At 43.2% G+C, this 24,439-nt stretch overlaps 2 protein-coding genes and 1 non-coding gene across 14 annotated transcripts in view; 1 reads left to right on the plus strand and 2 right to left on the minus strand.

Moving 5' to 3' along the window:
• Nucleotides 1–10,437, plus strand: part of IMMT (inner membrane mitochondrial protein) — a 48,511-nt gene extending 38,074 nt beyond the window's left edge. For 3 of the 6 annotated variants that reach the window (XM_060170127.1, XM_060170128.1, XM_060170129.1), the window contains 4 exons: nucleotides 4,307–4,530; nucleotides 7,245–7,376; nucleotides 8,355–8,484; nucleotides 9,494–10,437. In XM_060170127.1, the coding sequence (XP_060026110.1) occupies nucleotides 4,307–4,530; nucleotides 7,245–7,376; nucleotides 8,355–8,484; nucleotides 9,494–10,107 (1,100 nt within the window). In that variant the 3' untranslated portion in view covers nucleotides 10,108–10,437. Of the gene's footprint in view, nucleotides 1–2,892; nucleotides 2,902–4,306; nucleotides 4,531–7,244; nucleotides 7,377–8,354; nucleotides 8,485–9,493 lie in introns of those variants that run through there. The other 3 variants (XM_060170130.1, XM_060170132.1, XM_060170131.1) reach the window with 2 other exon arrangements.
• A 4,821-nt stretch (nucleotides 10,438–15,258) lies between these two features.
• The window catches only part of PTCD3 (pentatricopeptide repeat domain 3), a 30,545-nt gene continuing 21,364 nt past the window's right edge, over nucleotides 15,259–24,439 (minus strand). For 2 of the 7 annotated variants that reach the window (XM_060170139.1, XM_060170134.1), the window contains exons 15-24: nucleotides 23,089–23,178; nucleotides 22,798–22,826; nucleotides 21,760–21,866; nucleotides 20,770–20,848; nucleotides 20,581–20,671; nucleotides 18,919–19,004; nucleotides 18,302–18,444; nucleotides 16,766–16,807; nucleotides 16,184–16,342; nucleotides 15,266–15,891 (exon numbers count right to left, since the gene is read on the minus strand). In XM_060170139.1, the coding sequence (XP_060026122.1) occupies nucleotides 15,801–15,891; nucleotides 16,184–16,342; nucleotides 16,766–16,807; nucleotides 18,302–18,444; nucleotides 18,919–19,004; nucleotides 20,581–20,671; nucleotides 20,770–20,848; nucleotides 21,760–21,866; nucleotides 22,798–22,826; nucleotides 23,089–23,178 (917 nt within the window). In that variant the 3' untranslated portion in view covers nucleotides 15,266–15,800. Of the gene's footprint in view, nucleotides 15,892–16,183; nucleotides 16,343–16,765; nucleotides 16,808–18,301; nucleotides 18,461–18,918; nucleotides 19,005–20,580; nucleotides 20,672–20,769; nucleotides 20,849–21,759; nucleotides 21,867–22,797; nucleotides 22,827–23,088; nucleotides 23,179–24,439 lie in introns of those variants that run through there. The other 5 variants (XM_060170136.1, XM_060170137.1, XM_060170133.1 and 2 more) reach the window with 4 other exon arrangements.
• Nucleotides 17,249–17,384, minus strand: LOC132532001 (small nucleolar RNA SNORD94). Its single transcript, XR_009544264.1, has one exon. It is a non-coding gene; the product is annotated as a small nucleolar RNA SNORD94 (small nucleolar RNA).

The following is a 24,439-nucleotide window of genomic DNA, read 5'->3' on the forward strand; positions in this document are numbered from 1 at the left end:
CTGTGAAGTTTTTAGCTTAAAAAATTTGGGGACCTGGGTCGGGGGGAATTCGTTGGTGGTCCTGTGGTTAGGACTCAGTGTTTTCACTGCCGAGGGTGCAGGTTCCATCCCTAGTCAGGGAACTAAGATCCTGCAAGCTGCGTGGTGCGGCCAAGATAAAAATAAATAAAATAAAGATTTTTTTTTGGCTGATTAGAAAATTGCCCATTGTAAAGCATGAAAACATTAAAGCAGGTGTTCTCAGCTCAGCATTTTTGCCCCCAGAGAATATTTGGCAATGTCTGGAGACAGACTTGTCACATTGGGGGGTTCTACTGTCATGTAGGGTGGAGGACAGAGGTGCTGCTCAGCACCCTCCAGTGCACAGAACAGCCCCTCCAACTAACTGTCTGGCCCAGAAAGTCAGTAGTACCAAGGTTGAAAGACCCAGCATGAAAGAAACGTATCGTATAGAAAGGGAAAATCTTCTGCAGTGTAATCTTTGGATTATTTTTTAGAGGGAGGAAGGCAACCTCCATTTAATTTCTTATTTTTTAAATAGATTGAAAGGTACAAATGGCACCTGCTGAAGTTTTTCCCTTCCAGCCATGCCTACAGCTGCAGAGTTTTCCTGCCAGTGCTGCTAATTGCTTGTGTCCCTCTGGAGATAGTGACTTATTCCATGATTACCTCAGCCCTCAATATATGTTCTCGCTTCTGAAATCTGAACTCTTTTAAGACCTGTACTAAGCTCATTAGTACTGATTTGTTACCAGTTATTTTTCTCTTATTAGTCTTATTTCCCTAAGTTATAAGTATCCTGGTGATACTCATCTGTCTAGTACTTTTTCTGTGTTCTCCATAGCTGAGCACAGTGGCAAACATAACAATATTTAGCTAACATTGTTGAGCATTATTTTATTTCTAGCACTGTGTTCTGAGTGCTTCACATGTAGCTAACTTTTTTAAAGTTCATAACAATCCTTTGAGGTGAGTTTTATCATTATGCCCGTTTTATACATGAGAAAACTGAGACACAGAGGGCTTAAGTAGTTTGTCCACGTTTGGGGCTAGGGCCAGGATCTCATTCTTACCTACTAGCCTCACTGTTCTCTGGCTGATTGACTCGTATTGGCAGCACAGGACCCCCTTTTGAGCTTTTGAGAAGAGGGATGATGTGATTATCATAAGTAGGAAGATTCATTTTTATGAGCTTGAGGGTGAGTTTGACGTAGGGAGGGATGCTTCAGGGTAAGGAAGCTATTCAAAGCTGCTGGAGTAATCTGAGGGCGAAGTGATATGGGTCACCCAGTGTGTATGCCAAGGGCGCTGAAAATGAGGAATAGGAAAGAGACTTAGAAGTGGTCATTCACCAATTGTTTTGTTTTGTTTTTGGCTGCACCGGTGCGTCTTGTGGGATCTTAGCTCCCCAACCAGGGATCGAATCCAGGCCCCTGTCAGTGAAAGCGCTGAGTCCTAACCACTGGACTGCCAGGGAATTCCCAGCAACTGGTCTGTTGAACCATAACTTGTATCTAGTGAAGTTGACAGTGTATATACTCCCGATCCAACAGTTCAGTTCCTAGGTATGAGCTCAGGAAGACTCACACAGGTGCTCAGGAAGATTCATTAAAATGTTTATAGCAGCACTGTTTGTAAGAGCAGAAAAATCAAAGACAGTTAAATACCACACATATGGCAGTGCAGATGAATGACCCAGACCATTTCTCTTGAACATAAATGTTAAGGAAAAGCAAAAAGTTGCAGAAGAATATGTAAAATAGGATACCGCTTACATGAAGCTTAAGAACATGTAAAATGAAACTATATACTGTTTAAGGATGCATGCGTATGTGAAGTATAACAAAATGAGTGATAAACACTATATTCAGATAGTGGATACCACTGTGGGAGGAGGGAGGAGGAGCCACTAGGAGGTGTGCGCATGGGTGTTGCCAGGATGAAAGAATGAGGTGCAATTTGTAGGTTGTCAGTATTCCCGAGGGACATTTCCTTTATTGCTAGTAGACTAGTATATGTAGCCATACTTGCGTGCCACGTTGACACTGACCTATTATCTCTTAACCTTGTCCATCTTTTGCCGGTTTTTCCTGCAGCATTGGGACAGATCCCTGTGTCTCTGGTTGAATACCAGATTAAGTAGTTGAACTTTTAGGGCCATTCTGGATGAAAAATACTTGTCTTTGAACTTGTTGAATCCAAGGGTCATACCCAGGATATTAAGAAGCTTATTCTGAGAGGCAGGAGACTGGCTGCGGGTCCTCTCCTGTCAGGGCTTCACGCAGTGGCACTTGTGATCGTGGCGGGGAGTTCGGAGATCATCCGAACTCTTCAGAATGTTATTCTGCCTTTCCGCCACGTCAGGCAGTCATAGTTCTTAGTTTAATTTGCACCCATTAAGCACAAATTTAATGTGAGTTCACTGTTTTCAAATTTCCAAAGAAGAAAAATTAATTTTATAAGTATTTGCAATGTTAGGAGAGGCGTGGTATTGAGAACACAGTCAGGACTCTGCCTTCGTGAAATAGTCTACGAACTAATGCAAATGGGATAAACAAGAATTGTAGTTTCCATGTAAAAACTAACCAAGTTGATTGCTTTACAAAAGTAGTTATAGATGAGTCCCCAGAAACCAAGACTACTTTAATATCATTGACTCTCTTATTTTCTGAAATGTTAGAATTTACCTTGATTTATGTAATGTCTTATGATCCTTTAAAAAATTTTTAGGAAATAAACTCATCATTTTACTTTCCAGTACCAAAATATGCTTTTTCTACTACTAGCTTCTGCTTCCTTCTTGCTTTCTTTTGGATATTCCTATTTAATGATTAATAACTGAAACATGTACTTACTTTTTTTCAAACTTATTCTTTTTCTTTGTAGGTATTTCTGACCTAGGTGAGTAATTATGTGTATTTTATGTTTAAAGGCTTCTGTTTTGAGTCTTAAAGGACTCAAGTCTTTTCGTTTTGCCTATGATTCTTATACTAAACCGTCTGAATTAATCTAAAGTAGAATTATGTTGCATGTGATAAATCTGATTTGTATATTTTTGTCATCCATGTGCTCTCAGGAACAAAAATGTTTTCACTATGTGATTGGAAACCTGTAGATATGATAGATATATATATATCTTTTATAAAAGAGATATATAAGATATATCTCTTTTATAAAAGAGATATATATATCTATATAAATATATATATATTTAAGTTTTTATTTTGTAAAATTTGAAACATTAAAAAGTAAGAAAACGATAATGAACTCCTGTTTACCCATCACCCAACTTTAGCAGTTACCAACACATGGCTGGTTTTGTCTCATTTATTCCCCCAACTTATGTTGAAGCAGATCCCAAACATTATATTCTTCAGCTTGTAAAAACTTTCAGTATGTTTTTTAGAAAAATGTGATGACCATACCGTTGTCCCAGTCAACAATAATTCCTTAATGTCATCAAAGATATCTCTTAAGTGTTCAAATATCCCTAATCACTTTATAGAATGAGTGTTTTTAGTTGTTTTGTTCAAATCAGTATCCAGAGGAGCTACACATGGTGAATTTGGGCAATAAATCTCTCATCCTCACTTCGTTTTTTGCTTTTCAATCTACGTATCGTGGAATTGAGTTGTTTATCATAGTATTTCCCATATTCTTTATTTTGCTGTTAGAGCCATAATTCCTAACCTGTGGTAATATATCAGAACACTTCTGGAGTGTGAGATTGGGGAAAGAAAAAAAAAAAAACATCAGAATCAGAATCCTTGGGTATGATTATTTTTAAAAGCTCTACCAGTGATTCTGATGGACAGCTCTGGCTGCAGATCCCTGTCCTGGATCATATTATCTGTGTAAGAAAAAGTAGAAAACTCTTATTAGGGAAAAGTCTGAGAGAACTTGGATTTGATTCACGTTTTAGCAGAAAACGTAGAAGTGAGTACGTTTGTAAGCTTTGTATTTAATTGTAAGCTTTGTCCTTAGAGGCAGAATTATGGTGAGTTATAAAGCCAATGTATAATCAGTTCACACTGGAAGTACTGCTCATTTGGGTTCCTGGAAAAAAACTGATTCTATACTTGGAGGCCTCCCTGAATTATTTTGCTTGGGATTGAAAATGCTTAGTTGCTGGCCATGAGCTGTGAATTTCTGATTACACGGCAGCCTCTACATCTCTTTTGAAATGTCAGCTCCTTCCTCTTGGCTTTTCTTCCTAGCTGTTTAAGTTACAATCAGTTGAGGCAAGTTACCTCGTAGATGTATGATTTTGGTGAAATCATTAACATTTTCATGTGGTTTTGTTTAGCTGACAGGCTGTCCCCTGACGACCTAAACTCCCTGATTGCTCACGCGCATCGCCGCATCGACCAGCTGAACAGAGCGCTGGCCGAACAGAAAGCCACGGAGAAGCAGCACATTGCCTTAGCCTTGGAGAAACAGAAGCTGGAGGAAAAGCGGGCGTTTGACTCTGCAGTGGCAAAAGCATTAGAACATCACAGAAGTGAGATACAGGCTGAACAGGACAGAAAGGTAAAGAAATGAGCAAAACTGCCTAATGTTTAAAGTGAATCTAACTTGTTTGCTTCTAGAGGTAATACCAGCAGTCACTGACTTTAAAATACTAGCTGTTAAGTCAGGCCAACCCCCCTCTTGAATGGAACTTTGGCCCTTGTTCTAGTCAGAACTTCTAGGGAAGGATTGGTCTAGCAGAGAGCCTTTACGTTGAGCTGATGCAGGAGTGTCAAAAAGTAACGAGCTGCTGTCATCCAGGATTATCTAGCTTGCCTTTTCCCAGTGGAGCCTCTGTCCCCTTAAGCAGTGCTGAGTCTGTTGGATTCCGACTATATTTTTCTCCTCAAGGGTTGTTTTTTGTTTCTTTGTTTGTTTATTTGGGGTTTCTTTGGCTGCAACACATGGCCTGCAGGATCTAGTTCCCTGACCAGGAATTGAACCCGTGCCGCCTACAGTGGAAGTGCTGAGCCCCAACCGCTGGACCCCTCTCTGCAAGCGTTTCTAAGTAGCTAGTGGTGAAGCATGGATGAAATAGCTGTAGTCTTCTGTCTGAGCACATCATGTATTAAATAGGTGTCTACAGGCTGATTTGGGAACCTGACTACTCATCCTACCTTCGCATTTTCTCAGCTGCACAGTTGACCATTCCCTCCTCCTTTTTTAAAAAAATTAATTTATTTATTTTTGGTTGCGTTGGGTCTTTGTTGCGGTGCGCAGGCTTCTCATTGCGGCAGCTTCTCTTGTTGCGGAGCACGAGCTCTAGGCACGCGGGCTCAGTAGTTGTGGTGCACGGGCGTAGTTCTCTGCGGCATGTGGGATCTTCCCGGACCAGGGATTGAACCCATGTCCCCTGCACTGGCAGGCAGATTCCTAACCACTGCGCCACCAGGGAAGTCCACTTCCTCCTCCTTGAAGCTCTTTCTTCCCTAGGCTGCCAGACCCCACACTTGCTGGCCTTTCCCGCTGCCTTGCTGACGCTCCTTGGCTTCCTTTGCTCAGCCTTCAAATAGCGGCGTGCACTGGCATTGTTCTGAAACCTTTATCCATCTAAGCTGCCTCCAGGTGCTCTTTGCTAGTCCTGTGGCCTTGAAGTTCAAATACCGTCTATTACTGACACTTATATTGCTGGCTCTGACCTCTGCCTTGGCTTCAAGGGCTGTCCAGCAGCTGACTTGATGTCTTCAGCTGGATTTTCAGTAGACATTTCAAACTCAACATGTTCAAAACAAATTTCTTGATTCTCTCCAAACTGTCTCCCAGCCCCTCAGCTGCTTCTCTCTAAATAAACCTCCATCCACTCATTGATCAAACTAGAAATCATGCTCAGTTGTTCCTCAATCAGTTTTTGCATCCAGACCATTGACAGAGTCTACCAGCTCTGCATTCAGAATAAATCCCTAAATGCTCCACTTTTCTCTCCTTCAGTCACCACCACCTTAGTTCAGAGTATCGTCTTAACAGGGTCCCTGTTTGCATACCCATCTTTCTATGTCTATTTACACAGGCAAGTGGTCCTTAGAAAATGTGTTCTCATCAGACACTATGCTGCTGAAAATCCTACACTGACTGCCGACTGTATTTAAGATAAAATCCAAATTCTTAACTTATACCAGAGAAGCCCCTTGATCTCATTCCTGTTGCTGTGAGCCAGGCTTCCCTTACTTCCCTATTTCCCTAGTGTACCAGGTACCTTGGGCTTTCTTGCTGTTGTGTTGGTGCCTTGACTACATCTTTTGCCCTGGGGTAGCCCCGTCCTGTTCCCTTCAATCTAAAGTAGAGTCTCTGTATTACTTTCTCTCATATTGCCCTGTTTATTTTCTTAAAAACAAGTACCACAGTCTGAGATGTCCGTTTTGCCTGTCACTGATTCCTCTCTTGAAATGTATACTGCAAAAGAGCAAGGAGTTTGTCTGCCTTGAGCACCATTGCATCCAAGCTTACAGTAGGCACTGCCTGGCACAGGGCTGGCACTGCATAAATATTTATGCACTGACCGAATGGATTCATTTATTAACTCTATTGTTTCTGAGAAAAAGGAAGTTATGATTTCCAGGTAATTAGTATTAAATAATTTGTAATATGACCCACGGCTAATTGTTAGGCCAGACATTGTAGGCTTTTCATAGTTTGGGCTTGATTTGGCCTGTGTTGAGTCTGAATTCATACTAAAATAAGCAGTTTCAGAGGAGCTTTCTTTGTTGAGAGAAACTGTGTTCGGTAACTGTCAGACATTTGTTACTTTTCTTAACAGTTCTGCATGGTAGGCATTATTATTCACAGACAAGAAAATGGAGACTTCGAAGATGAATAATCTCCCTAAGGCCACACAGATGGTTGTGGTGAAGCTGTGTTTGATCCCAAGTCTTTGTAGTTATTTCTGTGGTCTCGGATTTCTTGATTCTCAGGGGAGTATGCGATGCAGGAAATGACAGTGTTTGCTTGGTACAGGAGGCAGCCTGGTGATATGGAAGAAACTCAAGTCTGGGGGTTAGAGAGACCTCTGTTTGAAATCTGATTTCGCCACAGCCATGGGACATTGTTTGAGTCACCTTCCAACATTCAACTTTCTGATTCCTACGAGAATTTGAAATAAGAATGTGTTCCCGTGCACGGCTCATCGTAAGGGGTTCTGGACGTGGAGGCTGCCATCATCGTGGTTACTGGTCTTTCTCTTTTGCTAAAAGCGTATGTGGAGAATTGAGAATTCCTCATCACTGTGCTTGGCTTCACAGGTGGAGGAAGTCAGGGATGCCATGGAGAATGAAATGAGGACCCAGCTTCGCCGCCAGGCTGCTGCCCACACCGATCACTTACGAGATGTCCTTAGGGTCCAAGAACAGGAACTGAAATATGAGTTTGAGCAGGTGAGGACCTGTCGTAAAGCATTGTCTCCCTTCAACCTCCTTTTCCCCTTTACACTATAAACAGTCTCTGCTTTCCTTCTAATGTGCTCCATGTCATTCAGTCTGAGAGTGTGGAAGAATGGGGAAAGATTTCTAGTGGTGCCTGTCCTTGCTAGAGGGGGACTTTTGTATATTTCACATCTGCTCCTTTTTACATAAAGGTGTACCTATGTGTTACTGATCAGATGTGTTTTGTATTTATGTCCTAGTCATTTGGAGCCTTCAAGCTTGAAGGAGGGTTGGTACAGGGGGTTTCAGGAAAGCAGGTAATAATACTTGACACATGTATCGCCTGCTTTATCTCCACAAACTCTTGTGGATTATGTGGTAGTTCTGAGATTTTTATATTGGAGGAAACATCCCGGAGAGGTTAAGTTTGGAAACCACAGCAAACCATCAGGATACCTTTAATCATAATTAGTTTCTACTCAGCAAGTCATTTATAATATATTAACTTATTATTTTGTCTCACAAGAAGGGAATGAAGTTTTCCAAGTAAGGAAATCTTCCAGAAAATTGAAATTTATACCAATATGAAAAGGTATATTACTTTGAATTCTCTTTGATGAGTATTTTGAGAAAAATGAACTCTTAAAGTGGAAGATATTGAATACAATTTAATGTCTGGGTGGCCATACAGTTACTGTATTTTCTAAAGTTGTCATTTTCTCATTTTAATAGACTTCTTTCTTCCCCTCCTGGTCCTCTTCCTCTAATATTAGGTTCCACCAGTAAACTTGTAGAAGATGAAACATCACATGTGCTTTAGGAAATTTTTGAAACCTTACACATAATGTAGGAGTTTCATGACACCTGTTTTGAGATTAGTTAAAGGCCTTCTTTACTTTGGGAGGCAGCAGTTACTGGAAGACTTAGTGGCCGATCAGTGACGTGCACTGAGGTAGCATCACTTTCTCTGTGCGCTGTTTACCATTTCAGGACCTGTCTGAGAAACTCGCTGAACAAGAATTACAGTTTCGTCGGCTCAGTCAAGAGCAAGTTGACAACTATACTCTGGATATAAACACTGCCTATGCCAGACTGAGAGGAATCGAGCAGGCTGTTCAGAGTAAGCACATGGACCTCTTACAGCTAATTTCATCAGCCCTACTTCTCAGGGTAAATTCTTGCTATGAGGATAACGGTATACATGCATTGACATTAGGGAATAAAGATGCCAAAGTCCCTCTAATAAATTTTATTCATTTCTTAGAAAATTAGCCCCAGATTTGGTAAGTTTGTAGTATAGGGAGTTGTGAGAAGAAATTTAAAAGGATCTAAAAATTAAACCTAAGTAACTTGAAGTTTTACTCCTTATGTGACCGGCATGAGATCACCATTTACAAGGCAGTTTACCCAACACACTTTGGTGGTGTCTCACGTGCCGAGTGGAGAAAAAGGTCAGTGTGCTGCATGTTTGCCCTCCAGGCTCTGCCGTTGGAGGGTTACCTGGAGGTGGTGACTTGCTTGTTCCACCCACCAAATGGATGGTAGTTATGCTGAGGCCTCCATGTGCCACACTGGAAGGGAAATGTCCTGACAGTGAGGATTTTATTAAAAAAATGGGTTTCTGTGGGATATGATGGAATCTTTTTTGTCAGATAAGCATAGCAATAAGCTAAGTACTCGTGAAGTTTCAAGATCCAGTAGTCCGTTCCTTTGTAGAAAGTAAAGTTTCTGTGGCCTTAATGTAAGTCTTGGCTTAATTTAAATATCACATTTCTTTCTCAAACATTTCTAAAGATAAATGTATCTGAATTAGATACCCTGCATTCTCCTAGATGTCACAGGAAGAAAGAAGGGAGCCTCATCTGTGCACATCCACCCTCTCAGCTTTCTCCACGGCTACAGTAAAAACAAGTCCTCAGCAGATTATGTCGTGCCTTGTTGCCTCATGTGAAGAGGCCAGCTAGGAAAGAACGCACCATAAATAAGTGGTGGGATGGGCTTGGAAGAGGCTCTCTCCAGCCCCGTCTTCCACTGCTGTGGAAGGTGTACCAGTTCTCTCTGTGTATGAGGACATAGTCAGGTGGAGAAAAAAGTCTGTCTTTGCCTTTTTTTTTTTTTTTTTTTAATAGGTCACGCAGTTGCTGAAGAGGAGGCCAGAAAAGCCCACCAGCTCTGGCTCTCTGTGGAGGCGTTAAAGTACCGTATGAAGACGGCATCTGCAGACCTGCCCACTGTTCCCCTGGGTAGCGCAGTGGAGGCCATCAGAGTCAGCTGTTCCGATAGTGAATTTGCCCAGGCTCTAAGCGCAGCCCTCCCTCCAGAGTCCCTGACCCGTGGGGTGTACAGTGAAGAGACCCTTAGAGTCCGTTTCTATGCCATCCAAAAACTGGCCCACAGGGTAGCCATGATCGATGAGACCAGGAATAGCTTATACCAGTACTTCCTCTCCTACTTACAGTCCCTGCTGCTGTTCCCACCTAAGCAGCTGAAGCCACCAGCAGAGCTCTGCCCCGAGGATACAAACACATTTAAGTTACTGTCATACGCCTCCTATTGCATTGAGCATGGTGACCTGGAGCTGGCAGCAAAGTTTGTCAATCAGCTGAAAGGGGAGTCCAGACGAGTGGCACAGGACTGGCTGAAGGAAGCCCGAATGACCCTAGAAACTAAGCAGATAGTGGAGATCCTGACAGCATACGCCAGCGCTGTAGGAATAGGAACCACTCAAGTGCAGCAAGAGTAAGGTCTAGGAAGAGTCTTGTAAAGTCACATCTCATGTCAAAGGAAATTGGCAGTAATATATGAAGGGTTTGCAACAAGGTCTCAGAACTGCCTAGAAATGAGCAGGTGACAGGTACTGTTCTAAATGTTAACACCTGTTGCATTTATATTATTCCTTCTTGCTGTCATGTCAGTCAACTCCAGGAGCACTTTATTTGCAACTTGGGTAGCATTTTCTGTTTTTCAGGTTTTACTGATCAGGCTTGTGAGCCAGTGAAAATAATGTTTGCGATCACTGTACTGTTGGTTTTGCCCTTGGAGCAAACTGAATAAAACAGAAATTGAAAACTGAGCAGCTTATCCCTTTTCAAAAAGTATCATTTCTAGTTTGTTGTGTATATGGAAAATTTCCTTGAGAAGCAGAAGTAGCAGAAGTAGCAACTCCTGGGCGCTCAGAGTTGCCAGGCTGTGAACCGGGTTTCAGAAGCCCTAGGCCTGTTCTTGGCTTTGAAGGTCCTAGTGAACTGATTCCTGCTGGTCAAACTCAAGAGTGATGTAAATATAAGCCAAAATGCCAATATGTTTATAATTGGAGATATGTCATTCCAGTGATTCAAAGGCACTAGAAATAGTCTGTATCCCAAACTTCGATTGCTACCACAGGGAAAAATAATATTTTATATTGGGATCCAATACACCCGCACGCACCGTTATATGAATGTATACATGAAACGGTTTCTGGAACCATTGCTTCTCCTTTCTACTTGTGATGTACTGTGTTCCGGTCTGTGGCATTAGAAAAATGTTGGTGTCTTCTCTACCCACAAATTAATTCCACAGCCCTCAGAAAAGTCCGTGGCTCCCAGTTCTGGAACACTGGTAGTTGACCTTGCTCCTTTCTGGTATGTGGACTGTGAATCTCTCCATTGAAGTGGGGGTGGGGAGCCTGGAATCTTAAAGGGGTTCAATAATTTTGTGGTATATTTGAACTGGATTGCTGTAAAACCCAGAGAACTTGCTTACATAGTTCACTTCTCTGAAGATTAGAACAGTTGCCATATTGGGTAAACATTAACCAGTGTTTCACCTTTCATTTTTTACTTCATGAAGTTACCGTCAACATATTTTTTCAAAATCATGATTTTTTGTTGAGGTTTTTTTTATATAAATTTATTTATCGTATTTTATTTTTGGCTGCGTTGGGTCTTTGTTGCTGCGCGTGGGCTTTTCTCTAGTTGGGGCGAACGGGGGCTACTCTGTTGCAGTGTGCAGGCTTCTCATTGCAGTGGCTTCTCTTGTTGCGGAGCATGGGCTCTAGGCGCGTGGGCTTCAGTAGTTGTGGCTCACAGGCTCTAGAGCGCAGGCTCAGTAGTTGTGGCTCACGGGCTCTAGAGCGCAGGCTCAGTAGCTGTGGCGCACGGGCTTAGTTGCTCCACGGCATGTGGGATCTTCCCGGACCAGGGCTCGAACCCATGTCCCCTGCACTGGCAGGCGGATTCTTAACCACTGCGCCACCAGGGAAGTCCTTTTTGTTGAGGTTTATGTGTTCATAAACAGATTATTGAGAGGCATTTTTATCTGAGCAGCATATCTGGAAATCATGAAAAAGGGTTGTCTATGTATTTCTGCAGGCCTGTCCCGGCTCCTGATGGTTACATTCAGGTCTGCATGGTGCCTGACGTTGTCCTTTGATTTGGGGACCCAGTGGTTCGTTTGGTGTTATTAACGGTCCTTATGTTCCTCCTAAGTGGATTCTTAATTCAGCACATCTAGTTTCTGACTGGAACACACACTTTGTCTGATGTCCTTAATCTCTGCAGGTAGAGGTACTCTCGGCACCTGTGGGCCATTAAGCTTTGACTAGAAGATAATGAGGCTGTTCTAAATTAAGCCTTTCTTCCCTTTGGAATAGCATGAAATTGTGGAATACATTAACTTGCAAAGCTGACTAACTTATTTGTCATGTTAGAAGTGTTCATAATTTTTATTTTACTCAGGAAATGTGTAAAACATTACAGATTAAAAGGAAGTAAATTTCTCTAGGAGCCCAGGAATAACTTCCTTCGGATGTGATTATCTGAGCTCACAGGAAGGAAGCAATACTGAGCGGTTTATTTCAGCTCTCTAAATCAAATAACAAAAGCCACTGGCTTTCAATTTTAGTATTCCTTTAGCAAACCTCCCCAACCCTCACTGCATATTGAGAAACAAGATGATGTTGAAAGGGGACTCTGCTTGTCCAGACCCTGATTTTTCTTCCTCATGCCCAGTAAGATTCACATCTTCCTGAGCTATCACTCAGCAACCCCTTAGGTGAAAAGGGCCTTCACTTGGGCCTAAAGAGCCTTTACGTGGGTTCTCAGTTCTACCTTCAAGGAGGTGGAATCATTAAAACTCTGATACTTGCCTTAATGTTGTTTAAAGTTTCTAAATCAGCAAAGTAAGTAAAATGTAAATTAGGCAGTCTCTTTTTTTAAGGCACGGTACTTCTGTGTTCCTTAGTATTGACTTGAACCCTCTGCTTTCTTAACAGGTTCTGCATAAAAGCAGTCTCCAAGTCCCAAATTAGTTGTCCCACGACTTTTAAAGTAATTTGAACTCAGTGCAGAAGAAACGATAATTTAACATAAACAGGAAATAAAAAGTGATTACATTTCAGGCAAATCACTCATCAGGTCCAGTGGGCACCATTTACCTGAAGCAGGGCTCGGCTCAGCTCCCCTGGTTTCCTCCCTGCGGATGCATTCAGGGGCTGGGGGATCTGAGAAAGCAGAGGGAGCATTGAGGAGGAGGGGCTTTGCCTGGGCACACCACCCTTTTCCACAGGGGGTGGTGCCACGGTTTCACTGGTTGGTCCAGGTTAGCTGTACGGACGCTGCCCTGGGGTCTCAGGAAGAAAGAGGAGGGGCTCTGGAGGGACTGTGGGGCACAAGCCAGCAAAGGCGCTGCTGTTGTGGGAAAAGATGGCGCTGGTATCGGCAAAGCTTAGGTTTTCCTGGGGATGAATTCTATTGTCACCTTCACTTCTCTTGGACGTTCTCAGTTTTCAAGAGTAAAGTCTTGCTGAGCTCTGTGAACTTGGGTTTGATCTCCAGTGTTCCTTCTAAAATCTTCTATAAAGTCCACAGCTATGCAGGTTGGCTAGACAACTTTTTTTAAAAAATAAATTTATTTTACTTATTGATTTTTGGCTGCGTTGGGTCTTTGTTGCTGCGCGCGGGCTTTCTCTAGTTGCAGCGAGCAGGGGCTACTCTTCCTTGTGGTGCACGGGCTTCTCATTGCGGTGTCTTCTTGTTGTGGAACATGGGCTCTAGGCGCGTGGGCTTCAGTAGTTGTGGCTCGCGGGGCTCAGTACTTGTGGCACACGGGCCGAGTTGCTCCGAAGCATGTAGGAGCTTCCCGGACCAGGGCTCGAACCCATGTCCCCTGTATTGGCAGGCGGATTCTTAACCACTGTGCCACCAGGGAAGTCCAAGGACAGTATCTTGATGTTGAAGGTGATCATATGGGTGATGGTTACTTTGTCCAGGAAAGGCCCCAGACAACATTCTTTTACAGGTTAGGCTCCTTCCTGGGCCAGGCTGGAGACTCCTTCACCCCCACTTTGTGTACCTTACATTTGCTCACTCCATGTCCTAGCACACCACCTTAATCAACCGAATAAAGTATGCCCATTTCTCGGGTAAACTGCCACTCTACCACTGAGATCTAAGCTAAGTGATTCTGTAAACTTTGCCCTGCCCATCCACACTCCTGGTGACTGCCATCTTACAGCACGTCCTTTTACCAGTAGTAAAATAATTTACATCGCCATCAGGTACACTTATACGTGTTTATCAATATGCATATATCTGTGGTGCTGTAAGAATGTCACACAACTTGAACATATACAATGTACTTAATTTTCTAATCCATTTCATTAAAATATTCTAGTCATCTTCTGCAAAAACTGATTTCAAACCATGCAGTTTGAAGGATGTAAGACAATCCATTTTATTAAGAGTACTCAAATGTTCTATTGAACCAAAACCAAAATTGATAGGTTATTAACTTTGGCATAGAAAAACAGAACACCTTATACTATTAGAGGGTAAAGAGAGAATGGAGACCAATCCTACAGGCCTTCCTTAATTTTTTTCTGGAAAGCTGAAAGCAGTTATTTTGCCCAGAATAGGAATCTGGAATGTCTGTAGCACAGAGTTAAGACCACATGGCCACAACATCACCCACTTGGAAAGTCCACTACAAACTCACGTGCCATCAGCCCAGATGGACCTTTCCCCCATCAACGCCATAGCTGCAAAGCACGATGCTGAGGACTGTTCTCTGGCAGGATTCCCCGGCAATGTAAGTGTTCTGCATCTGTAAGGACTGCACTGAATGCATACTCGGCCCAGAAGAATCAGCCATTTCCAGGTGCTGATGAACCAGAGGGAAAGGGAGGGGCCAAGTTTACAGAAGCTTCCAGGCAGCCAAGTTCTCTTTGCAGGTTTTAAGGCAAGATCACAGGCTAATCTGCCCTACCTATCCCTTTTGCTCATTTGCTATGTCAAGGGGCTACTGGGGCGATGCACATGAATACTTAAGTAGCTAGTTGCTGTCATTTCCCCTGCCCTCTGTCTCTCACTTAGATGTCTTAAATTCTGATGATCTAGGAGAAAACATGAGTCAATACTTAGGTTTCTGAGGATGTATGACTGACTGGGTCCTGGCCAGAGGATAGCCAAATGGAGATGGGGACAGGCACATGTACAACACAGTAGCCCATAAATGGCAACCCCGGCAGGGTAAGGATGAAGTTGCTCATCCGAGAACTCCTGGGATGCCTGGGTAAATCTGGCGATCAGATTATGAGCTAAGCAGCCTGCGCTAGAAGCCCTTGTGAAGCTCCTGCAAGCCTCACAAGCTCCTGTTTGTTTGCTTCCCAGACCACTTGCAAGTCATGAGAGAGGCTGGAGTAGAGCTTCTCGACCTAGTCGATTACCAGCAATACACAATTATATCAAGAAGACACTTCAATCCTCTTGTCATCACATACATTCAGGCCACTTTAAGTACAGCACAACTGAAGGTCCCAGCACTCACACAGAAAGGGGGGATGAAACTCTCGTGCAAGCCCCAAGCCTAGTGGGAGGCTGTGGGCTATTCTATAAAAATAATGGAAATGCATACATACGTACCTCAGTTACAGTGTTTCTTTCCAGTCTTCATCTTCCCAGCTGTGCAGCCTAAACTCCTGACGTTGTTTAATCAGTTCTAAGATTCATAATTTCCCACATATAAATATCCCTGAACTTGGCTACTACTGACCCAGTATCAAGTGTGATGTAATTGTACAAAAACTTCCTTTAGACGCTTTCTGAGTCGGAGGAAGTGTCAGGTCATAGCATCAGCCAACAAAGGCTACAGTCCCCAATGGGGGAGGGGCACACCACACCAACATCAGCTGACAAACACTGCAGTTGTGCGGAGCTTAACATCACAACGTGTGTCCAAAGAAATGAAAATGGCAGTGCCCCTTCTGTTCACGTGGGAACCCTGGCATGGATGGTTTAGTTCAGGAATTAAACGTAAACAAGTGAGCGTTGTTATCAAGATTCACCAAATCTGTATTCTCTTGTTTTCTTCACATTACAATTAAATACTAACATCTCAGTTCTCAAGTGTAATCACAACAGCCACGCTAGGCCACAGTAGCTCCTGATTCGACCACTTTTATTTGCCTTCGCCGACGTCATTGTCACTGTCACTGCTGCTGTCACTGTCGCTGTCACTGGTCAATGCAGTTAGATCTCCCAGGGCTTCCCTGTAAGAAAAATAAATGGGAGGGTTACACTGCAACTCAGGCTTGGGGCTGGGGGACTCTGCAGCTGCACTAAAGCAACAAAGGAAAAGGTTCCAACCAGCAAATAAACCTATAGGCCTCCCTGACTTTTATGACCAACGAAAAATATCGTTAAACCAATACATCCTGACTTTCTGCAAGGAAAGGAAGTTCAGGGGGTAGAAAGCTACAAGCATCTGAATGGGCAGACAGACAAATGGTCTGCTCCATTTTCATAACTCTCCTTGATGGTGATGATACAGGACCCACTTACTTCTGCTCCTGGCTGAGGGTGAAGTCAGCCCTTAGTCTCTGGGTGAGGCTCTCACAAATAGGTAAGCTGAAGGCACCTGCCAGCTTCACTATCTCAATGGCCTGGGCAGGGCTGCCGGATGCTTTTGCACTGTCCATAAACTCATTCAGCAGCTCATTCCTGTGAAAGGCAAAAATGTCAACATTCCCCAACTAAACCCCTCAAAGATTCACATACAAAATCTAGTACCTTACAAAGATCAGTCGTAAAATCCTCAACAGTAGCTTTGCAGACAGTTACATGGAATCTGACTTTAAAGGGCCAAATAAACAATGAACACTGGTTCATTATGCCTTCACTGAGGATCCAGCCAATGTATCCCCAGCGTGCTGTGATCACTGAGCACAGATTGAAAAAAACAGCGCTTGCCTCAGGGTGCCTTAGATGGTAGGAGTGACCGATCACCTACCTGCCTAACAGAAAAGTGCCCAATTGCCATGGCTGAGGTACGTGAGGAAATTCCAACCCCCTTCCCCCAATAAGAGTTAAACGCATGTGGCTAATCCAGGATGTCCCCAGGCAGCCCTGTTAACTTGAACTTACCCAGGGATCTTATTATGTTTCCTGAAAAGCCCCAGCATTTTCCTGTTCAAGATGAGATAGGAAAAAGATTATGAATACTAATAGAACAGAAGGCAACCGAATGACCACAGCTTTTCTCCTGGACTCAGAGACCAAGTGTCCTTCCTGACAAGCAGAGGGGAAGCTCCTGGAGACACGTCTGTGAGCTCCACCAGCTCCCAGCCCTATCTTCCCATCAGAATCCCCCCAGGTGCCTCAGCCCCCTCTTCCCAAATTTCACATATGCACATAGCATTACAAATTTCAAAGGCAAATCTGCTTCGGTGCCAGCGTTGAGAATTGCTGGGGCATATCCTCCTCCAGAGGATCACTTCTGTCCCCCCGGGGAGGGAATGTATGATATTATGTGGGCAGTGGGAAGAGAGGGACGCAAATACAATTTGATCTCTTTCCTCTTACAATCCAGTGTGAGCTCAGTGTGTCCTAAAACGACGTTATGAAGAGCAGGCTCAGATTAAGGCATCAGTCTCATGTAAGTGCTTGCTGTCATCCTGCCACACGCAGGACAAAGGACAAACACATACACTCAGCTCCCATGATCAGCTGAGGTCCGTACCCCTGCGCCAATCATCACAGCCTGATTCATAACAAGCGTGTGTCAACCTGCCCTAGTCGACAAGTCCAAGCATCAAATGTTTGTCAGCAGCTGTGTAGCCGGCTGTGTGATTTGCCACCAGTTATGATCAGAGGAGGCAGCAAAACATTTAGCAGCCTTTCGTGGAGAGAGCAAACATCCACACCGTGGACTGACCATCATGTTCAAATTACGGTCCTCTCCAGTGAACAGCCAGGCACAAGAAGCCCTGTCACTGGCTCTTAACACCAACACACGGTTATATCCAAAACAATACACATCGGAACCGCCCCTAGCAAGGACTCTCACTGACTTCTCCACTTTTGGAAAAACGACTATGCATAACGTCTCTATTCACAGTTAAACACCAGAAATTAGTATGTGAGTGAAGTGCTGATGAACACACAGAACTAGAATACAGTGGCACAAACCAAAGACGGGTTCTAGTCAAGGCCAGGTTTAGTAAACTGGTAAAATGCCAGGTTCTGGAAGTCCCAGTACACAGCCCACATTTTAAGCTGGGGGGCGGGGGGGGACGGAGAAGCATCCGTGAGATGACTTGAATAAACCAAATGACCAAAACATTTTCAAAATTAAGATTCTCTAATCACTTTGTTCTACTCAAGTGAACGGAGAAGTGACTCGCCCACAAATACAGAAAACAAAAACGGAAAGAATGAGCCCACTGAACCACACCTTCTCTTAAACTCATCATGTGTACTGGTTCCTCTTCCCCAAGTTTGCTTTTTTAGTTGGTATTTGGAAATTCCTATAGAAAACACAGTACGTAGAAAACTCGTTTGTCTCCTGATAAACTACACAGTGTGCAGCCAAATTAGAGAAACTCTAACGACCGGGTAAAAGTTCTCTGAGATCCAAGTACAGATGCTTCCAGTGACGTGTGTGGCATGTACTGTACTCACCAGGCTTCCTGGGTTCTCCCGGCCCTTAAGAAGAGGACGGCTATGTGGTTCAGAGAGCTGGCCAGCCAACTGGGAGCCGTCTGTCTGGCATCCTGGCTTTCGTAAGTCGATTTGATATCTGCAGCACAGTCAGCAAACGCCACCTGCAGCTGAGACGCTCTGAGAGTCAGCAGAAATGCCCAACTGGTTTTATGAGAATTTAAGTTCGGGAGACTCCATAGGACCATTAAAATTTTTAAGCAATGCATTTTACCGTTGGAACACATCACATGTGCAGCACACAGTAATACAGTATTTAAGAAAAAAAAAAAAGCAAAGCACTCTGCCCTGGGGTAATAATGGGATCAGCCACATATTTCAAATCCAACTACGGGTTTTCTTTTTAGAGAGAAATTTACAAGAAGGCAAGCTGCTATTAACTGTCAGGATCGAGAGGATCCACTTTCATGCTGCTTGCTTTGGACTAGAGGAATAAGAGTGACTTTAGATGGCAGAATTCTCCACAATGATAGGTAAAACCATGGAAATGACCCTCACCGGCTGTCAGTATTAGAGGATACACTGGTTAGTATACATCTAATAACGACAGCAAAACCTGAGTGTCAACACAAGCCTACCTCTGGTGGGTGCCGATCCCTTGCCATAAGCATCAGAATCTCTTCTTTTAGGTCACGGCGAAAAGTATGACCATATTCTTTACTATCTAGAAACAAAAAAGAACAGAGTGAGAAGTGGTCACTGGCATGTAAAACCAAGACTCTTTGGCTGACCTTTGTCCACTGTCAGCAGTCACCCATATTTGTTTGGAGGGGTGGACATACATTGCTGACATGTATTCCAGGATTCCAGAAAACTAGCAGGATGATTCATGGTAGGAAAGGACAAATGAGCAGTGAAAGCCAGCACCAGTGACGTGCTCCCAGGCAAGTGTTAACGCGGCACGTGCACCACACTCCAGCAGCCACCAGCTCCACGCGGCTCTACAGCACGTGGGAATCGTCAGTAGTCCTTGTACACTATCATTAGAGCAGCCTTGTAAGGTAGGAGGGCGGGGCTATAGCCTCTGTCTCAAGGCAACTTGAGGCAGACGGAAAGTGATTTTATGATCAGTCACCTAGTGGATGACATACAGCATCTTCTGCAGCCAATTTACACATAACCACACACACAAACCCAGTCATGGCTGTTTCTTAGAAACCTGAGTATCACTGACTGGTTAACTTTCTTCTAATTTATTTATTTAACTTATTTTAAAATTTCTGGCTGCATTGGGTCTTCGTTGCTGCACGCGGGCTTTCTCTAGCTGCGGCGAGCGGGGTCTACCCTTCCTTGCGGTGCGTAGGCTTCTCATTGCGGTGGCTTCTCTTGTCGCGGAGCATGGGCTCTAGGTGCTCGGGTGTCAGCAGTTGTGGCACGCGGGCTCTAGAGCGCAGGCTCAACAGTTGTGGTGCACAGGCTTACTTGCTCTGTGGCATATGGGCTCTTCCCGGACCAGGGATTGAACCCACGTCCCCTGCACTGGCAGGCGGATTCTTAACCACTGCGCCACCAGAGAAGCCCCTGGTTAGCTACTGAAGCACAGTGATGCAACATGGTATAGAGGAACGAACGGCACAGGCTTCGGGGGTTGATATTTTGGGTGTCCCAGGTAATTAACACTGATGTCACACAACTGCACAAAACCCAGCCTTTTCTTGTCACAAAGGAACCAATTTAGGTCTTTTCCACTACACTGTCACTCATACAATCCAATATGTAACATGAGCAAATGACCCTGAAGTAGACCTCAACTACTGCATTCAATTTAGTCAAAAATGGAAGTTTTTGGGACTTCCCTGGTGGCACAGTAGTTAAGAATCTGCCTGCCAACGTAGGCGACACGGGTTTGAGCCCTGGTCTGGGAAGATCTCACATGCCGCGGAGCAACTAAGCCCATGCGCCACAACTACTGAGCCTGTGCTCTAGAGCCTGCGAGCCACAACTACTGAGCCCACGTACCACAACTACTGAAGCCCGCATGCCTAGAGCCCATGCTCCGCAACAAGAGAAGCCACTGCAATGAGAAGACCGCACACCGCAACGAAGAGCAGCCCCCTCTCGCTGCAACTAGAGAAAGCCCGCGCACAGCAAGGAAGACCCAAACAAAGCCAAAACATAAATAAAGAGTAGTAATAAATTTTAAAAAAAAAGAAGTTTTCTTCCCTAACAGTGTTAACATGCTTGTTAATCAAAACATAAGACAAAATGAGATGGGTCAGGACACATAAGCTGAAACTGACCTTTCCAGATCTGAGGAATCAATTCTAGACGATTGGCCACATCTAATGCTTGAAGAAGATCTATCAGTGTTTGGGAATGTGGAAAGAATACCTGATTCAGAAAAATACAAATACATTTTTTAAGTGTTACTCAGCAAAGACAACCACAAACATCTACAATGATAAACGGTAAGTAATGAATCATCTTACTGAAGGTATCAGGTCCTTATACCACTTCAAGGTGACATCAATTTGTTCCATTAGACAAAGCAAACCAAAGAACTTGGAACTGTAATGGAGAAAGAAAGCATGTTTAGTTTAAAATCCGTGCTTAATAGGGGAATGACTAAATTACAGCACAGTCATATGATGACACGTTACACAGAATTTAAAGACAGTAAGTTACACACAATTTCAAGTTACACAGGCCAATGCTGGACCCAGGAGGTGCTGCGTGCTTTCTGGACTTCCCAGTTAACACCTTCTAATCCTCAACCAGTCACTGATGCCACCTCCTGGTTATACTCTCAGCTCATGGTGAGGAGAGAGCAGATCTCCTATTCATTTTAAAAGCGTTCAACGTAAAGCGAGGATTTGGACCACATAGAAGAGAACCATCACACACCTATAAACAGTCTGCCTCCTTAAGTTCTGGTTTTTCTCTGTTTAAAAGCAAACCCATTTAAGGAGTCTCTTTGGGCTCCAACATGTTCATCTTCAAAAACAAATGAGGCTGCAATGAAATCTTTAGGGACCCACCCTCCTATGAATTCAAAAACATAAAATAGGAGGGTTTACAGGGAAAAGATATACGGATTTAAAGTGTTACAGGGACATCCCTGGCAGTCCAGTGGTTAAGACTCCACGCTTCCACTGCAGGGGTTGCGGGATAGATCCCTGGTCATGGAACTAACATCCTGCACGCTGTGCGGTGAAAAAAACAAAAAACAAAAACAACAACAAAAACCCCCCAAAGTGTCACAAATAAAAACAGCTTAAAAGATACACAGCAGACATCTCAGTCTGACAAATCAGTTTTACCACTGCTTGACTCTTCAAGTGTTCAGTTAACTTACACTGTTAAGTCAGGGTCAAGCTGCCTAAAATTAGGCTGCCAATAGCCTCCCACTGGCAGAACTGACTACTGGTTGCATACAGGTGCTCCGTTAATGCAGAAGGATACATTTCCAATACACTTACTAGTAGAAATAACGCCGATGATCCGGTCCAATGAATTTCCGGTTGTCTCCAGTGTTTAAAAGGTCATGGACCTGGTAAGCAAGTTCTAGATCTCTGAGAGATGAGCACTGAAAATTTACAAGTAGTAAATAAGCATCATTCTGCGATCCTTATCAGCCCAACAGTGGCTCATTACATAAAGAGCTCATTATATAAAGAAGTACAGTTACCTGCGGAAACATCTATGCTGATTTAACATTATTATTGGTTGACAGCAAATGAATTACAAGAAAATGGGGGGGAGGGAGGAATCAAAACAAATCACCAAGTTCTGTGAAATTTAAAACAAAATAACCTTAATCTAGTAATTATACCTATATTTAGTAACTATATGAAAACACCTGGTTGCCATGCACAAGACAGCTGGAGTGCTCACTCCAGCATCACTATACTGGCAAAAAACCCATGAAATAACTCCAAAACCCACCCACAGGAGAAGTCCTTCCCTCCTGTGAAATAACCGTACTGCTGTCAACAAACAAGATAACATGGAAATGAGTCTGGACGTGCATGTCTGAATAACCAAAGGAGAAAACCTGGAAGGACACTCACTAAAATGTACAGCAATTATCCTTAGGGAATAATATATATATAAAATAATATATATCCTTAGGGAATAATAGGATATGCTAATTCATTCTGAAACTGTTTGAAAATTTTCCTATGATTAGTATGATAAGATGAAAAACCAAACTTAAAAACCATCAATTTAAAAAGTTACCAATAGGCAAATATGAAATACTCTGAAACCTTACTTTCAAACCTTACTTTCTGAAGAAAGGTATGAAAAAAGAAAATGTATACAATAAACACAGGGCAGGAATGTTGTGATTTTGTAGAGATTTAAGAGGAATAAAAATTAGAACTAAAGACATGAATATAAGTAAGAGTCAGGAAGTGAAAGAATCAGGGAGAATCCCCCCACCTCCCCAATGATGAATTTAGGAGATGGATAAAAGAAAAAAGGAAAACAAAAGTTAAGCAAGAAATTGTACTTACAACCCTCATGGCTGACTGAAAAAACATATCTGAAAATCAAAGTTCACAAGAGCGTTGGTTACTATGGATAAAACGTTTTCAAGTCAGTAACATTAATAAAAATCCTGGCAACAAAACTGGTAACGTGTAAGACAAACCTAACGGCGTAAAAACTCAGGAGGGGAAGCACAGGAAGCATACAGCTTCCAAGAATCACTAAGCTAAATTAAACCCTGTCCTCATCAAGGCTCTAATACCCGGCAGTCAGGAAAACAGGGCTCTCTGTCTTATACAAGCAATTTCTGTACATACCGTCATCCGGGTCCTTTGGAGAAAATTTCTTTCCCATTAATTCATTCATGATGTCATAGATGATGAGGGATGATCCTTTTGAAGGGTTTTCTGCAGAACAAGAAGGCAACTGGGTTTTCTCATGAGTTCACTTCCTGTACAACCACCGGGTGTGCAGAACTAGTCCTAAGGCCGCATTTCTCCTTCCTCCACCCAAGGCACGGAGCTGGCCGGGCACATCCCTGCTCGAGCAACGAGTGCACCCTCTGCACAGAGTGCAGCTCTCCCCAAGACCTGGGACAGTTACAGGTGCTCCCAACAAAGACTCCACCCTTCCTTCTTAGGCTCCTCACAAGGTCGACTTGCATTGAAACGGGAGACAGACAGACCCTCACTAAGCCTGCATACTTAGAAAACAAACATGTTTTTGCTAATAAACATTTGCGCTCCTTTTAAATATAACCAGGATGAGAGCCAAGAAAAAGAAAACTGTAGAATTAAAATGCACCTATGACATTTCCAGTTAAACATTTCACATTATTAATCCACATCCCTTCCCCACCTTATCCATATGCAAGTGATAATATACTTTCCATGACAGCACAGATGTACTTTTGAAGTTCCTCAAGCATGTTTTCATTTGTTAGCAATCCTAATTATTCTGTTAGTTTTATAATAACCTATTTCATATGTATCATTTCTTCATTATTTTAGGCTTTCTCCTTTGGGTAAATTCCTAGAAATTATTATTACAGGCAGCCAATTTATATCCCTCAGACACACCAACACTCCTCCCCCCACGGCCCTGGTTATTACTTAGGAAGCACAAGTACCAATGACTTTAGTTAGCAATGGAACCAAAGTGATATGCAATGTTGAGGAGAAATGGAATAGGCTTTGGGGTCAGAAATAATAGCTTCAGCAAAATGACACCAAAGTTGAGTAAAATTTTGGAAGACAGAATTACCATGGAAACTGTTTACCTGTCTTCAAGATAAAGTCAGTTAACTGCCCTTACTTCCCGACAGGTGAGAATGTGAATTTTGTAAAACTAGCCCTCCAAAACAGATAATCGAGGTTTTCTGTTGTTTTCACACATAAAGTCTACCACAGGACAGAAGGACTAGAATTGTCATTTCTGAACCCAGAGGTTCTTTCTCAGGTTGGGGCAAATGGATAGGAACCAACAGACTGTGAGTGCCTACTACCTGCCTTCCAAGCACAGGACAGGACACTGTGCATAATTCATTTCATCATTACACCGTGATGGCATCACTCAGGTAAAGTATCCAGTGCCTGCTGACACAGGTGGTAAATGGTAGAGGTGAAATTTCAACTCAGGTGTGCCTTGCTCCAAAGTCCATTCAATAGA

Source organism: Lagenorhynchus albirostris, chromosome 13, assembly GCF_949774975.1.
Source record: "Lagenorhynchus albirostris chromosome 13, mLagAlb1.1, whole genome shotgun sequence".
In the NCBI taxonomy this organism is placed as follows: domain Eukaryota; kingdom Metazoa; phylum Chordata; class Mammalia; order Artiodactyla; family Delphinidae; genus Lagenorhynchus; species Lagenorhynchus albirostris.